Source organism: Dermochelys coriacea, chromosome 3 (assembly GCF_009764565.3).
Source record: "Dermochelys coriacea isolate rDerCor1 chromosome 3, rDerCor1.pri.v4, whole genome shotgun sequence".
In the NCBI taxonomy this organism is placed as follows: domain Eukaryota; kingdom Metazoa; phylum Chordata; order Testudines; family Dermochelyidae; genus Dermochelys; species Dermochelys coriacea.
Window position 1 is genome coordinate 167,311,749 of NC_050070.1, and position 16,113 is coordinate 167,327,861.

General features: G+C 38.8%; 1 protein-coding gene across 2 annotated transcripts in view; it reads right to left on the reverse strand.

Annotated features, from left to right (window-relative positions):
* Positions 1–603: 603 nt before the first annotated feature.
* Positions 604–16,113, reverse strand: part of CENPF (centromere protein F) — an 80,790-nt gene continuing 65,280 nt past the window's right edge. For both annotated transcript variants that reach the window (XM_043511756.1, XM_038397357.2), the window contains 6 exons: positions 14,785–14,961; positions 13,073–13,234; positions 11,595–11,757; positions 9,383–9,856; positions 4,491–4,684; positions 604–1,734 (listed from right to left, as the gene is read on the reverse strand). In XM_043511756.1, coding sequence (XP_043367691.1) covers positions 1,525–1,734; positions 4,491–4,684; positions 9,383–9,856; positions 11,595–11,757; positions 13,073–13,234; positions 14,785–14,961 — 1,380 coding nt within the window. In that variant the 3' untranslated portion in view covers positions 604–1,524. The remainder of the gene's footprint in view (positions 1,735–4,490; positions 4,685–9,382; positions 9,857–11,594; positions 11,758–13,072; positions 13,235–14,784; positions 14,962–16,113) is intronic.

Sequence of the window (16,113 nt, forward strand, 5' to 3'; positions counted from 1 at the left end):
GTTCCCTTTGAATACTAGTGCTTCAAAAAGTGGCATAGGTTTGGTAAAAGCGTTTAGTTCAGTTGAGAGCTATATATGTACACTGTTGGACATGAATGAACTGAGTTGCTAGGTGGACTGCAGCCATCAAGGCAAACGTTGAGAAATCATATGTGGAGAAAGTGAATAAGGAAGAGTTATTTATTTCTTCACATAACACAAGAACCAGGGGTCACCCAATGAAATTAATAGCGCTGGACAGCATAGAGAACAATACAGTGTTGAATGCTCTTGCAGAGGAGGGCATCAACACAAACTATATCAAACTATTAAAGGAAGCAAATTCTGACAGCACTACAGATATAACCTTATTTGATACTCCCCTTCACATCCCAGTTAAGAATGGTGTGAAACAAGGCGACATGGTTTCACCCAAACTCTTCACAGCTTGCCTTGAAATGGTAATGAGGCACACGAATTAGAAGGGTGGAATCAGCATCAACGGAGAACGGTTTAACCATCTTGGATTCACGGACTATATTGTGTTGATTGCCAAAAATACTATCAAACTACAGAAAATGCTGCGAGAACTCAACAGAAAAAACAGCCAAGTCAGACTGAAAATTAACCACTCTAAAACTAAATTTATGCTGTTTGATACCTTGCCAAAAGTCCAAATAACAATCAAGGGAGAACAAATAGAAGAAGTAGAGCAATATGTCTATTTGGGCCAAGAAATTAACATGTGCCACGATCAGGATGGTGAACTCTCGCAAAGAAAGAAAGCACTTTGGTGCGCATTCATTTCTATCAAGGATGTTCTCAAGGAAAAATCATCAAGGCAACACGCACCAGCCTCTTCAACTCAACAGTACTGCAATGTTGTATGGCAGCAAAACACAGGCACTGACAGAGGAGCAGCAACTGTCTGTCACGGAGAGGGCAATGGAAAGAAGAATTCTGGGAATTTCAATCCACGACCGAGTCTCCATGAAGTGATCAGACAGCAGAGTGGAATGCAGGATGTCGTTGTTGAGAGCAGGCATAGTAAAATGCGATGGGCTGGGCATATAGTGAGGCTCACTGACAATCGATGGACTGCAGCTGTTGCTGAGTGGTACCCACGGGAACTGAAATGATCACTCGGCCGACCTCCAAAGAGACGGGAAGATTTTATCATGAAAAGACATGGTCACACATACTGCTAATGTAATGTAATGTGTGGTTTGGTATTTAACTGCATTTCTATTAAACTTTATTTCAAACAAGTTTCTATAGAACTATTTACAGAACATTGTACAACGATCACCTACATTACCAACATATTGAGAAATAAAAATGGATATGTCCATTCTTTCAACATAGCTTTACTGACACAGATATCAGTAAGTGTTTAACAACAAGTCCTGTACAAATGATTTAGTGTTCAAAGTAGTATACAAATGCTTTTGACAAAAAATAGCGGGCATATAGTTTTCATTCCTAGTCATGAAAACTATTGATCTTCCAAAGGTTATTTTGATCTGAAGTGATATAACTGCAGGTTTACTGTACCATACAGTTTTCTTCTTGTTCATTTTGATGAGGTAATGTTTGTGTGCTCAAGGAACATCTGCCTTTGTGGGTGTTAAGATTCTCCCTAGAGATCTCAGCAACAGCTTTTGTGGGTTGCTTATTTATGCAAAGAGGAGATCTTAAACTAGATTCCATGGGTTCAATAGCGGTTTCTGCTTGACACTGTTGAGTATCATCTACCTGCAACACAAACAAAAAAAGTCTTATGCTTTAGTGGTATGGGAGAACCTTGTTAATTAACAGTAGGAAGTGAGAGACCCATTCCAAGCGACCGAATAGCATGAATTAGCAGACACACTCTAAAAGCAAGAATCTTCAATGTTTATATTTATCACTTTGAAAATACAGCAGTGCTATACAGAATGCTTTACAGCAACTACCTATTCCTCACCACGTTCAAGTTTAGAATGGGCATTATCATCTGTGTTTTACGGATGGCAAGTCACATGATATAACAAGGTGTAGGCAAAGCTAAGGAGTAGTACACAGTAGTTCCTTGTCTAGTCTCTTCTTGCTCAATCACTAATCTGCAGAACTGTATTTTGAGACATGTAATTTAAGTTTAATTACTGATATTTCATAATGTATTTGTAAATGTACTGTAGTTTATTCTGTAAATATAATAGCACTTGAAAAAGTTGTTTAGTCCTGAAGCATTTACGCTGGCCTGCAGAGGATACCTTGTCCAGATGTATTATGAAATTTTCAATAGAATGTCATGTCATTCTAAATGTTTAACATAATCTTCACAATATTTTTGTTGTGCTGTTCAACACTAGCTTTGTAAAACGGCTGAAAAAAATTTCACAATATTTATACCTTTGGTTATCTCAAATTCCAGTCCCCACTGCTATTACAATTTTCCTCGTCTCCCCTGCATTCCCCACCAAATTGATATGATTTTAGCATCAGTTAGCTAAAACTTCATTAGTTATAAATGTGTGCTTCACGACAATTGAAACCTGAATGCCAAAGCTTTTGATAGTATAGGTAATTGGCCCCAGTTCTGAGCCCACTTACACTGATGTGGGTCCTGTGTGAGAGATGAGAATCAGGACTTTTTAGATCTAAGAGTTGTAGAGATAGTGTGCCACCTCTCTAATTGTTCCTTCACTCTAACAGTGTTTTTCTAGCAATGGGCAAAATCTCAGATTGCAGACATGCAGTTTCCAGTGTCTGGTTGAGGCTATCACAATACAAGCATTAAGACAAAAGTTCAGTACCAGAACTTCCAAAGAAAGAGATCAGTTTTCATTCCAGTGTCTTCAATAATAAAAAGCAAAGGAAAAAAAATAAAGATCAAGTTTGCATAAGGACTGAGAAAAGACTTCAGGGTCTGGCCCTAAAAATGAAAACTCTGGGAACAGAATATCTCTTTAAACAATTTGTTGAAGTATGATTGTTTTTGTAGAGACTTATTTAAAGAATGATTTTGTGTGTTGTTTAAATTGGCTATGTTCTCAGCAATGCAACAGCAAAAACAAAATTGTTACCAATATATATTAAGGGCAAAGCTAAGTAGCATCACTTATTATTAAGGTTACCTGACTCCTCCCATTACAAGACTGTTTTCTGTTGCTTGTAAAACTTTACAAACCTTAATTGTTTGGGCTGAAATTTTCCATGCCTTATGTCTGCCTCATGCTCTTTTTCTTTAGGGGTGGGGGGCAGAGGCAGAATTTCAGCCAAAATGGTTAAGCTATTCCCAGGATCAAGGCTAGGAAAATATACATTTTTCTCATATTAAAATATTCTGGCAACTTTTCTTTGAAAAGCTCTAAATGCACCTATGCGTTGGAGCAGGGACTTGTAATTTGCAGGGGGTTGCCTTTGTGTCAGAGAATGTGCCTTTTGCCATCCTCATGAAAACCTGCCCAAATTTGGCCAAGTTATAAGCCTTTGAAAAAAATCACGGTTCACAGATGCTCAGTAGAGAGAATTCTTAGATTTTTAGCAGCTAAAATCTCTGAAGATTTCTCCCTCGCTGAGTATACTTGAATCTCACACAGCTCTTAGTGCTAACCAAACTCTGCATGAGCTATTCCCCAGAGAGAGTGACTGCACATGTGCCATTTCCCCACAGCTCCTGGATGTGAAAACACAGCACTGTGCCATCCCCAGAGAGCAACTGACTATGCTCCAGCCCAGGCCTACAGGGGTCAAAGCCAGAGTTTTCCTACAACTGCTCATCCCAGCTTCTTTGGGCCAGGAACCAGAACTGAGAGCAGGAACCTCTCTCTCCTGTACTCCCAATGACCCCTCCAAGCTGGTGCAGAAGCACAGTCGAGGAGGAAGATACTGGACTCAAATGCAGAGGGGGCAAAAGGGGCAGGGGGAGATAGGGCAGACTGGGACAAGGATTTTGGCAAGACTGGGACTGGAATGGAGGGGGAAGGGGGCTAAGGACAGGGAGCTGGTAGGCAAGGCTAGGACTGGAAGGTTGTGAGAAAAGGGAGGGGGAGAAATGTGAGAGAAGACAGAGCTAAGGGGAGGAGAGGAAAATTGGGACTGGCTGAGCAGAGAGACTGGGACAAGGAGCCTTAATTCTGGCATATCCAAACTTTGGAGTGCTTTTGCGTGTAATCCATATATGCATGCACGCATACACACCCTGCTCTAAGCATCCAGGTCTTTCAAGAAATAATCAAATATTTGCGATGAGCATTAAAGTGGGAAGATTTACCTCATTTCCATTTACCAAGTTAATGAGCACTTGGCATGAGATCACAGATTTGATCATAACAATTTTAAGTTTACCATTATGCCCAGATCTTTTATGCCAAGCTTTATTCATTGTATTTACATTTATGACCTTGTCTTCAGTGTATTCATGGCAGATATACCACGGCATATCTTCAAATTCATTTGGATAGATAAATACATAATGTGGATTTCCCATGCCTTGCACATTTAGATACATTTTTAAGATTAGTTACCTTTTGTGATTTGCTGCCACCAGCTGTCGGTTTAGAGATCTCCCCAAGATTATATGAACTGCCTTTTTGTAAACTTTGGGCACATGGTGACAATCTTTGGCTTTGGGCAGCAAGGCGGGGACTGGTCCTTAGGTTTAGAGTTGTTCTACGCAAAACATAAGGACTGATTTTCTCAACAGGAATATCAGCAAATCCTGAAAAATAAACAGCTTCCATTAACCACAGTTGATTAAATTACTGTATTGTTATAATCAATTTGATCTTGCTCATTTCAAGATGGAGATGACAATGGATAATAATATAAGAAAGTAAAATGGCAGTTACTCTCTGAATAAAATATAATTGGAGAATTATTAGACTATTTTGTGTTTCCAGAATTTTATATACGAACTCAGGCAAGGGTGTTGATCCCTGGCCACTGAGAGGCATTCACGGACAGAGGACAGTTCTCTCGGGATAGACTTCATCTGAGTAGGGAAGAAATAGACTTCTAGGATCAAGGCTGGCACAACTGATAAAGAGAGCTTTAAACTAGGAATTAGGGGGAGATGTCCAGGTAATCTCCACGCCAGATTTTAGCATTGAGAGGGAAGAAGAGGTAGTAAGAAAGGATACAGCCGTGGGTAGGATACTAGTCTAATAGGTTATACTGGCTGTAGAATGATTGTGCCTAATAAGGTACAAAATGCGAGCGAGGCCAAACAGCAAAAATTAAGATGTTTGTACACCAATGCGAGGAGCCTAGGTAACAAAATGGAGGAACTAGAGCTACTGGTGCAGGAAGTGAAACCAGATATTATAGGGATAACAGAAACATGGTGGAATAGTAGTCATGACTGGACTACAGGTATTGAAGGGTATGTGCTGTTTAGGAAAGACAGAAACAAAGGTAAAGGTGGTGGAGTAGCATTGTATATCAATGATGAGGTAGAATGTAAAGAAATAAGAAGCAATGCAATGGATAAGACAGAGTCCGTCTGGGCAAAAATTACATTGGGGAAGATAACTAGTAAAGCCTCTCCTAAGATAGTGCTTGGGGTGTGCTATAGACCTCCGGGATCTAATTTGGATATGGATAGAGCCCTTTTTAATGTTTTTAATAAAGTAAATACTAATGGAAACTGCGTGATCATGGGAGACTTTAACTTCCCAGATATAGACTGGAGGACTAGTGCTAGTAATAATAATAGGGCTCAGATTTTCCTAGATGCGATAGCTGATGGATTCCCTCATCAAGTAGTTGCTGAACCGACTAGAGGAGATGCCATTTTAGATTTAATTTTGGTGAGTAGCGAGGACCTCATAGAAGAAATGGTTATAAGGAACAATCTTGGCTCAAGTGATCATGAGCTAATTCAGTTCAAACTGAACGGAAGGATTAACAAAAATAAATCTGCAACTAGAGTTTTTGATTTCAAAAATTAAGGAAATTAGTTAGGGAAGTGGATTGGACTGAAGAACTTATGGATCTAAAGGTAGAGGAGGCCTGGGATTACTTTAAATCAAAGTTGCAGAAGCTATCAGAAGCCTGTATCCCAAGAAAGGGGAAAAAATTCATAGGAAGGAGTTGTAGACCAAGCTGGATGAGCAAGCATCTTAGAGAGGTGATTAAGAAGAAGCAGAAAGCATACAGGGAGTGGCAGATGGGAGGGATCAGCAAGGAAAGCTACCTTATTGAGGTCAGAACATGTAGGGATAAAGTGAGACGGGCTAAAAGTCGAGTAGAGTTGGACCTTGCAAAGGGAATTAAAACCAATAGTAAAAGGTTCTATAGCCATATATATAAGAAGAAAACTTAGAAAGAAGAAGTGGGGCCGCTTAACACTGAGGATGGAGGGGAGGTTAAAGATAATCTCGGCATGGCCCAATATCTAAACAAATACTTTGCCTCAGTCTTTAATAAGGCTAAAGAGGATCTTAGGGATAATGGTAGCATGACAAATGGGAATGAGGATATAGAGGTAGATATTACCATATCTGAGGTAGAAGCGAAACTCAAACAGCTTAATGGGACTAAATCGGGGGGCCCAGATAATCTTCATCCAAGAATATTAAAGGAATTGGCACCTGAAATTGCAAGCCCATTAGCAAGAATTTGTAATGAATCTGTAAACTCAGGAGTAGTACCGAATGATTGGAGAATTGCTAATATAGTTCCTATTTTTAAGAAAGGAAAAAAAAGTGATCCGGGTAACTACAGGCCAGTTAGTTTGACATCTGTAGTATGCAAGGTCCTGGAAAAAACTTTGAAGGAGAAATTAGTTAAGGACATTGAAGTCAATGGTAAATGGGACAAAATACAACATGGTTTTACAAAAGGTAGATCGTGCCAAACCAACCTAATCTCCTTTTTTGAAAAGGTAACAGATTTTTTAGATAAAGGAAATGCAGTGGATCTAATTTACCTAGATTTCAGTAAGGCGTTCGATACCGTGCCACATGGGGAATTCTTAGTTAAATTGGAGAAGATGGGGATCAATATGAACATCAAAAGGTGGATAAGGAATTGGTTAAAGGGGAGACTGCAACGGGTCCTACTGAAAGGCGAACTGTCAGGCTGGAGGGAGGTTACCAGTGGAGTTCCTCAGGGATCGGTTTTGGGACCAATCTTTTTATTACTGACCTTGGCACAAAAAGTGGGAGTGTGCTAATAAAGTTTGCAGATGATACAAAGCTGGGAGATATTGCCAATTCAGAGAAGGATCGGGATATTATACAGGAGGATCTGGATGACCTTGTAAACTGGAGTAATAGTAATAGGATGAAATTTAATAGTGAGAAGTGTAAGGTTATGCATTTAGGGATTAACAACAAGAATTTTAGTTATAAATTGGGGACGCATCAATTAGAAGTAACAGAAGAGGAGAAGGACCTTGGAGTACTGGTTGATCATAGGATGACTATGAGCTGCCAATGTGATATGGCTGTGAAAAAAGCTAATGCGGTTTTGGGATGCATCAGGAGAGGCATTTCCAGTAGGGATAAGGATGTTTTAGTACCATTATACAAGGCACTGGTGAGACCTCACCTAGAATACTGTGTGCAGTTCTGGTCTCCCATGTTTAAAAAGGATGAATTCAAGCTGGAGCAGGTACAGAGAAGGGCTACTAGGATGATCCGAGGAATGGAAAACTTGTCTTATGAAAGGAGACTTAAGGAGCTTGGCTTGTTTAGCCTAACTAAAAGAAGGTTGAGGGGAGATATGATTGCTTTCTATAAATATATCAGAGGGATAAATACAGGAGAGGGAGAGGAATTATTTCAGCTCAGCACAATGTGGACACAAGAACAAATGGGTATAAACTGGCCACCAGGAAGCTTAAGACTTGAAATTAGACGAAGATTTCTAACCATCAGAGGAGTGAAGTTTTGGAATAGCCTTCCAAGGGAAGCAGTGGGGGCAAAAGGTCTATCTGGTTTTAAGATTCTACTCGATAAGTTTATGGAGGAGATGGTATGCTGGGATAATGGGATTTTGGTAAGTAATTGATCTTTAAATGTTCAGGGTAAATAGGCCTAATCTCCTGAGATGGGATATTAGATGGATGGGATCTGAGTTACCCAGGAAAGAATTTTCTGTGGTGTCTGGCTGGTGAATCTTGCCCATGTGCTCGGGGTTTAGCTGATCACCGTGTTTGGGGTCGGGAAGGAATTTTCCTCCAGGGCAGATTGGAGAAGCCCTGGAGATTTTTCGCCTTCCTCTGTAGCATGGGGCATGGGTGAGTTGAGGGAGGCTTCTCTGCTCCTTGAAGTCTTTAAACCATGATTTGAGGACTTCAATAGCTCAGACATAGGTGAGGTTTTTCGTAGGAGTGGGTGGGTGAGATTCTGTGGCCTGCGCTGTGCAGGAGGTCGGACTCGATGATCAGAATGGTCCCTTCTGACCTTAGTATCTATGAATCTATGGAACAACTCTACTAAAATGGCGAAAAGAGTTTTCCCCAAGAAATGTTCCCTTTTTCCTTTAAAGGGACACCATTAACTGGAAAATCATTTCCATCTGAAAATGATGTCTTTTATATTGTTCTAAGTAGAGCTGGCCAGAGAGTGACAATTCTGTTTTGCGACACCTTTCGAGGTTTCAGAATTCGGTTTTTTTCCTGAATTGGAATGAAAACAAAAGCCTTTCAAATGTTTTCACAAAATGAAATTGTATCAAAAACATCAGCTTTTCAATTTGGGGGCCTTCCTCCCTGCAAGAGTCCACTTTGCACCTCAGAAACCTTCCCAGTTAAAACTTTGTCAGAATCAATACATCTCCGTGAAACATTTTGGCTTTGACAATACAGCATATTTCAATGAAAAAACATTTAGTCAAAAATGTTTAATCAAAAATATTCCCCCTTCCTATCAACCAGAAGAAAAAGGTGTTTTATATTGGGAATGACTGGGCCTGGAATCCCTCTCTTTTTGCCAGAGTTTTGCAACTCTGCTTTTGCAAAGTTTTTGGAGGAGTCCCAAAGTCAACAAAATTTATCTAGACTGATTTTCAAAACTACAAACGGATATTAGGATTCTGGATTTCAGAATTTTTGGCCGTTTTGCTTTTGTCATCAACTACTACAAAACTGGAGAGATGGGCAGACATCACACAGACCAAAATACAAAACCACTAGAAATTACATACACCTACCACAAAAAATATTGTCCCCTTATAGCCTTAATTGTACAACAGGGCTTTTTTAAAGCATATGGGGCTAAACTCAGCTCTGACAAGCAGTTGAGTTAAATGGAGTTATGCAACCTATACCAGGGCTGAATTCGGCCAATGATGTCCACGTTTTTACAATGCTTCCAAGTCACACATATGATAACATGATTGTTTAGATAAGCGTGCGTGCACACACTCCCCACAAATGTGGGCAGTTCTCCTTTAAAGAAGTAACAATTACCTTTTTTCACCACCTCTGGGAGTCCGTCTGGCTCATACTCAGTATTCTCATGGGTCAGTGAATGTTGGTAGATGGTTCCCTTTTTCATTTTTTTAGATAAGGTCTCTGGTATAGGGGATTTTGCTTCCCCATCATCTTTCTTGATTTCTTGATATCTTTGTCTTTTACCTGAAAGCTTAATAGGGTCTTCATCTGACCTCTTCTCTGTAACTGACTGATTGTTAAGTGTTACTGGATTATCTGAATTTTGTGAAGGAGAATTAACAGCATTTGCTGGTTGTTTCAGCTGAGCACTCAGCAGAGAGACCTGTGTTTTTAACATCTCATTTTCTTCCTCTAGTTTATAGTAATTAATAATCAGAGTGCAGTACTTCTCCAGGTTCTCTTCTGCTTCCTTGGTTTTCTCTTCTACAGATTCTTTTAGTTCTTCCAGCTTCAACCTCATTTCTTCTGCACTGGCAACCTCATCAGCACCTGACCAAAGGAAAGAGTCATTACCTGTACAAATAACTTTAAGGAGACTCTGGAAAGATGAGTTTACAACGCAATGATCTCAATCATTCATTTGTTAATTAGGTACATAAGGTGTGTCCTTGTGCAACCACAATAAACTATACCAAATAAAACAAAACAGACATCATGTAAAGGTTACTTTACAGAAGAGATCTCCGTTGATACCATATTTACTGTAAGGATGCCATGTACCCCAATTCTTTGGAATCTGTTCCTGACACACAATGCATGGGCAACATTAATTCTGGCATTTCCTAACTTTTAAGTGCTTAACATTACCACCTTACCATTATTTTAACAGGTTTTGTTTATATAATTAAATATAGCTTACCTCAGAAATATGGATCCCTTTTTATAACCACTAGTGATTCTGCTTATTGGACTCATGAATATTTGCTAGCCTAAGTTACCCTAGATAATGGCAGTCAAGGTGTAGTATTTTATACATTGTGGTGCTCACTTTAAATTGTTGTCCCATTAACTCTAAATTTAGTCCATGACAACTCTTGAAATGACTGAAGCTTGTGATCAATAAAACCCCTATGTATGTGTCTTAAAAAACATTATTTATTGAAGTTAATAAACTCCAGCACTTCCTGGTCCCAGAAAGCTGCAACAAGTACCAGGCTGATGATATTTAGAATATGGAGGTACTGTCTGAAGCATAACACTTTAAGAGCTGCTCCTCTCTCACTATCTACAATCCAGGAGAACACCAAAAGCTGTTGGGAAGGACATATGTATAAACTCTAAAAGATGTAAATTTTTCCATGGTGAATGCTGAACTATCAGCCATCTATACCCTGAATGTGAATTCTCTCTGTTGTGATGGCCAGCAACGGAAAGAACAGACACTCCAACATTTTACACTCTGTCAGTAGTAAATGTCTCAAACAAAGCATTGTAAGAAGCTATATACACCACACTCTACTGTTTAAAAAATAGGCTCCCTTTCATCCTAAGGTCATTTTCGATTTCAAAACACAGATGTTGGAAATTTATATTCATAACATATAAGATGACTCTGAAATTTGAGGAGACAGATCTTGGGCCAGATTCTCAGCTGGTGTGAATGGCATAGCTTCAGAAGCTATACTGATTTACACCAGCTGAGGATCTGGCCCCTCATCTGAATCAAATGTAGTAATGGATGTTTTGAAAACATGTTTTATAAATGAATGCATTAAGGTTAGAAACAGGATCATGATTAAGGCTGAGTTTTAGCCACAAGTATTTTAAGTAAAAGTCACGGACAGGTCACAGGCAATAAACAAAAAGTCACGTCCCCGTGACCTATCCATGACTTTTACTAAAAATACCCACGACTAAATCTCACCTACTGGGAGGCGGGGTGCTCCTGAAGACTGCTGCGGGGGGGGGGGCCGGGGGGGAGAAGGAGAGAGCGGGGTGATGCTGCTGCGGGGGGGGAAGGAGTGTGGCAAGGGGTTCCGCTGCCACTGGTCCCAGACTGCAGCCACAGGGCAGCGCAAGGGACCAGCTGCCTGGGGCTGCCAGAGCAGCGGCTGGTGCAGTTGGCTCCTGGGTTTCCCCAGGGTGGTCCTGGGGTCAGCTGCACCAGCGCTGCAAAATTCACAGAGGTCACAGAAACTGTGACTTTCGTGAATGATTTGCAGCCTTAATCATGATTCACTTATAATGACATTCTAGTATAGCATTTCCTTATTAAACTACCACATACTTGGCTTTTGTTCCTTTACTAGAGCACCATGTTCATCAATTTGTTTCTGCAACATTTCTTTTTCCTGCTTTAGCTGTTTACAGGATTTCACCCATATCTCCATTTTACTACAAGCAAATTCATTTTGCTTCTTCAGTTGAACTATACACTTCAGATTGTCCACCTATAAAATAAAAATATTATTTTTAGTTGCTAATCGGAAACTCCATTCTTCTGTCTAAGCATTATACTCTCACTAATGGCATCTCATTTGCCAGTAAAAGTTCAGTGCAACTAAAAAACCAGACAAAAGTTATAATATACATTTGTACAATAGAGTTCACTTAGTAATATACAATTGAATTATAGCAGCTTCTAATTCCAACAGAGAAACATTAAAGTCATGTTTATTGGAAAGCTACACGTGTAGATTTCCTTGATAGAGAAATAATTGAATATAATATTCGAAATAAACAAATGACAAAACCCAGCTGAAAAGCACATGGTCCAGGCAGGTTTGTCCACCCTATGTGCATTGGAATGCCAAAATAAATGGATGGTGGATATCTAGCAGCCTTATAAAATACACCTCAGGATACGTAAATATCAAGCACAATGCTCCGTTAGCTGGGCATGGAGTGAGTTCTGTAACTCAGTGCCAGCTTGCCACAATATCAGCTCCACACTGTGCTACATGAGTGCTTTTTGATGTGTTTATTTCTGAAGTGAGAGCACAGAACTACAGTCTGTCATTCACCACAAATGGAAGTAGAAAAAGACTGCACGCTAGAAAATGCAGAGGGAATTGATAAGAAAAAATTCAGCTAGATGGACAGGTTTAAAAACTTTGCCCCTTCTGCTTGGCAGTAAACACTCAACCTATGTGTGTTACAAGTAAGACTTCATACAGTCATTATCAGAATTTTTTTGCAATGACGGGGAATTGTTCACACTCCTATCTAAATTATTAGCAAAAATAGTGCTGTCATAAGAAGAATCACTAAATAATTTAGGTGGAAATTCTGCATACATCAGAACTGATATGCTCACACAAATTGAGTGTGACATAATGAAACACTAATACTTAAGGTAGTAGCAGCATCTATTATCAGACTGATTTAAAGACAATAGGGGCATGTCTATACTGGAAAGTTTCATAAGTTATTAATTAATGTGTTAATTAACATGACTACAACATGCAGTGTAGACACTGCACTGTTATGTTTAATATCACATCAGTCAGTTATGGTTAACCTTAGGGGCAGAGTGAAAAGACATGTTTAAACACAGTGTAATTTTCAAGTACAGACCCTGGCAAATAAGGTATTATCTTCATTTTAGTTGGTGAAATTAAGGCAGAGTCAAAGCCAGAGGTCAGCTCCGGAGCTCTTTACTTTTAGTTCTGTGCTTATACCATTATACTATGCCTCTTTCTAGATACTACATTGCAATTTAGTTTGAAAGTCAAAAATTAAACAGCTTATAGAGAAAATACATACCTTAATTTTCTTAAGTTCTTCTATTGTCTGGTTAGCATCTTTCAGAGAATTATTTAATTCCTCTTTACTTGACTTCAACAGCTCCATTTCCAACTTTTGTTCACTCAGACACTGCTCCAATGAATTCAATTTTTCTTGACAGGCCTGAATTTCTACTTCATTCTATAAGCAAATAAATAGATAACTAGTACAATTTTAAAAAGGCCCCCTACAGAATACTACACGGAAAATATACTTATTGTCTGCGGGAGCTTTGCAGTAAGCTTGCATAATATAAATGTTTATTTTGAATTTAAAATGGGAAAGACCAATTTGCTTTATGTGTAAAACTGGAAGAATTCTACAATATTTTAAAAAGAATAGTTTACTAGAATTCTTGTTTAAAAAACAAAACCTTTTTAATACATAGGAATGAAAAGAATCAAAAGACACAAATAATTTCAGATGGGTTATTTATTACATGAACTAGGGCATTGAGTATCTGAAAAGCTTCCAGGTACACATTTTTGCAGATAAGCAGACAACTCTTTTAAAAGGAGGAAGGAGGACTTTTTAATTACTATTGAGTAAATATATATTCTGAAGTGTTCTTAAGCCTTGTATGTTTCAGTACAATTTGTAAAGTATAACAACTATTTAGAAAAATCTATAGAACTAAGTTACAGTAACGTTCAGTGTGACTTAAGTTCACAGAAGCCAAACATTACACTTAAAGATGAGAAGAGATCCTTAAACAAATCGAAGTGTTGTACAATATTGGCAGATCTAACAGATCATGCTTTTTCCTGTTTTCATAAGTTCAGACCTGTCATTCATATTTTACTAGCTTTTCTGTATGGGATCTATACGGGCGCTCTGTAAGACCAAGCAGTTAAAAGTTGTATTAGCATTCCTACTAAAAGCCTCCAATTCTTGCTTTACTAAGCTAAATGTAGAAATACTACTCCTCAAGGTTCTCCCTTCTATTTGCTCTCACTTCTCCAGCTGCCTCTCAAATCTTCTGCTTGGATGCCACACAGGCTCCAGCTCAGTCTCTTCAAATCTGAAGTTCTTGGGTCAGATTCTGCTGCCCTGCACCTTGTGTTGTCATTTACCCCACTGCAAAGTTACTTTACACTGGTGTAGATGACTACCACACAATGCAGCACACAGAGAATCTGGCCCTTTATATCTTTGCTATTAATTTCCACGACATTCCACCTCTATCACCTCTGATACAATGAGACACCTACTTCACAGAGATGTTTTGTGGCTTAAATAATTGTTTGTGAAACAATGAAATCCTAGGATAGAAGTATTATTATTACACCTCTATCCTGTCACCTTCAACTCTTTTCTCTCCCTCATATTCAGTCTTCTCAAATCCTGCCACGTCCTCCTTTTAATGTAATCACAATTGACTCTTCCCTCACAATCCCCAGTGCTGTAACCTTTGTCTTTACCTAGATTACTATAATATTAGACCCACTCTAACAAGCCCTTCCTCCCTGGAGTAGTCCCAATGAAGATGTGTGAACACAGCATTCAAAGTATTAAGTTTATGACAGACTATGCACATTCATTTTTCCCCATAGTAATTTTCGGAAGTAAGTGCTTTGAAATACTATAGCAAAGACAACCTCTTTTTAGGGAATATTATATACACATAAGTTGTTTGCTGAATATTCAAATCTTCCTTAAGATCCCCCGTGCCCTTTTCTTGTTTGCTTTACCTTTCTGTTTGCTTCTGCCAGAAGAGCCTCATGATTTTTCTCCACTTGAAGAAGTCTGCTTTGATATTCAGATATTTCTCTTTTCATTTCTCTCTTTTTTTCCTCCAGCTCTTTCTGAACCTCATCCAAACTCTTATTTGGTTCATTTTTTTCTGAAGTAGTTGGATCCAGTTGAATCTACAAACAAAAGTTGCTCAGTCTTTGGTAATTACATTTTTATAGATTGGGAAATAGCTGACATATTAAACAATTTGGCTTTGCATCTGGAAAAAATCTTTAAATGTGAAAAATTGACAAGGTAAGAGAAAACTATTTAACGGCTGTATAGGTACAGTACTGTAGTCCCAGACTCAAACTTTTTGAACACAAAACAGTAGCATGCAAGATTACAGAGAAGATGGGCCTCTCTGTCATTTACAAAGGCATTTTAGCTCTGGGTTGTACAAGAAGCTTCATCCCACGAATGATGTTAGCGTTAAAGCCAAAGCTAACCTCACAACATATACAGCAATTGTTCCTACTGAGAGCGTTCTGAGAGGTTCAGGGTCATTAGTCTTACCATGACAAAGATGTTGCAACAATCTGAAGTATTTAAGCTGTCTATTTTTGTGACTATTCTGTGGACATATTAGGATAGAGAGAGTTACTTCTGGGTCTGATTCCTAAAAGTCACACTGAAATTCATGGCAAAACATCTATTGACATCCAGGAACAGGCCCATAGCCATGTAGTTTTGCACACTGTTTCTGCAGCTAACGTGCTTATTTAAATTAGAAGCAATGGTTACATAAACAAAAGCAAGGCTGCACTTCATATGATTTGTAAGACATCTAACGTGGAGAATGAAATACGAGCACTTTAGAATAAGAGCCTTAAATATGAACCTAGATTTTATCTTCCCTAGAGAGAGCTGTCAAAAAGTTTATTTTGAAAAAATAAGTACTTGAGAAACATTATACTTGTTATCAAACTGATCTCAGATACTCCGCTGATGGAAGACATATAAATGCCTGAAATAGAGAAGAGCTTTTTGTCATAGCAGCCTTTCCAGGCTGACATCCTGAGGCCTCCCATTTCCAGTTAAACAGTTTTCAAATACAAAGTATGAAGGAAAGGGAAAACAGTGAGCTCATCTTCCTTCTCTATTAGAGGAGAATATTAACAGAGTATTAATTTCCTAAAAGGTTGGAGCCAGAACCTCAGTTGCTTTAAACTGGCAGAGATCCATGGACTTCAATGATGGTGTAAATCTGTGTATCTGGCCCTCAAACTTGGAAAAGTCAATTCTTCATACAGTAACTAACTTAGCTGTTTTCTCTCTGTTCCTGA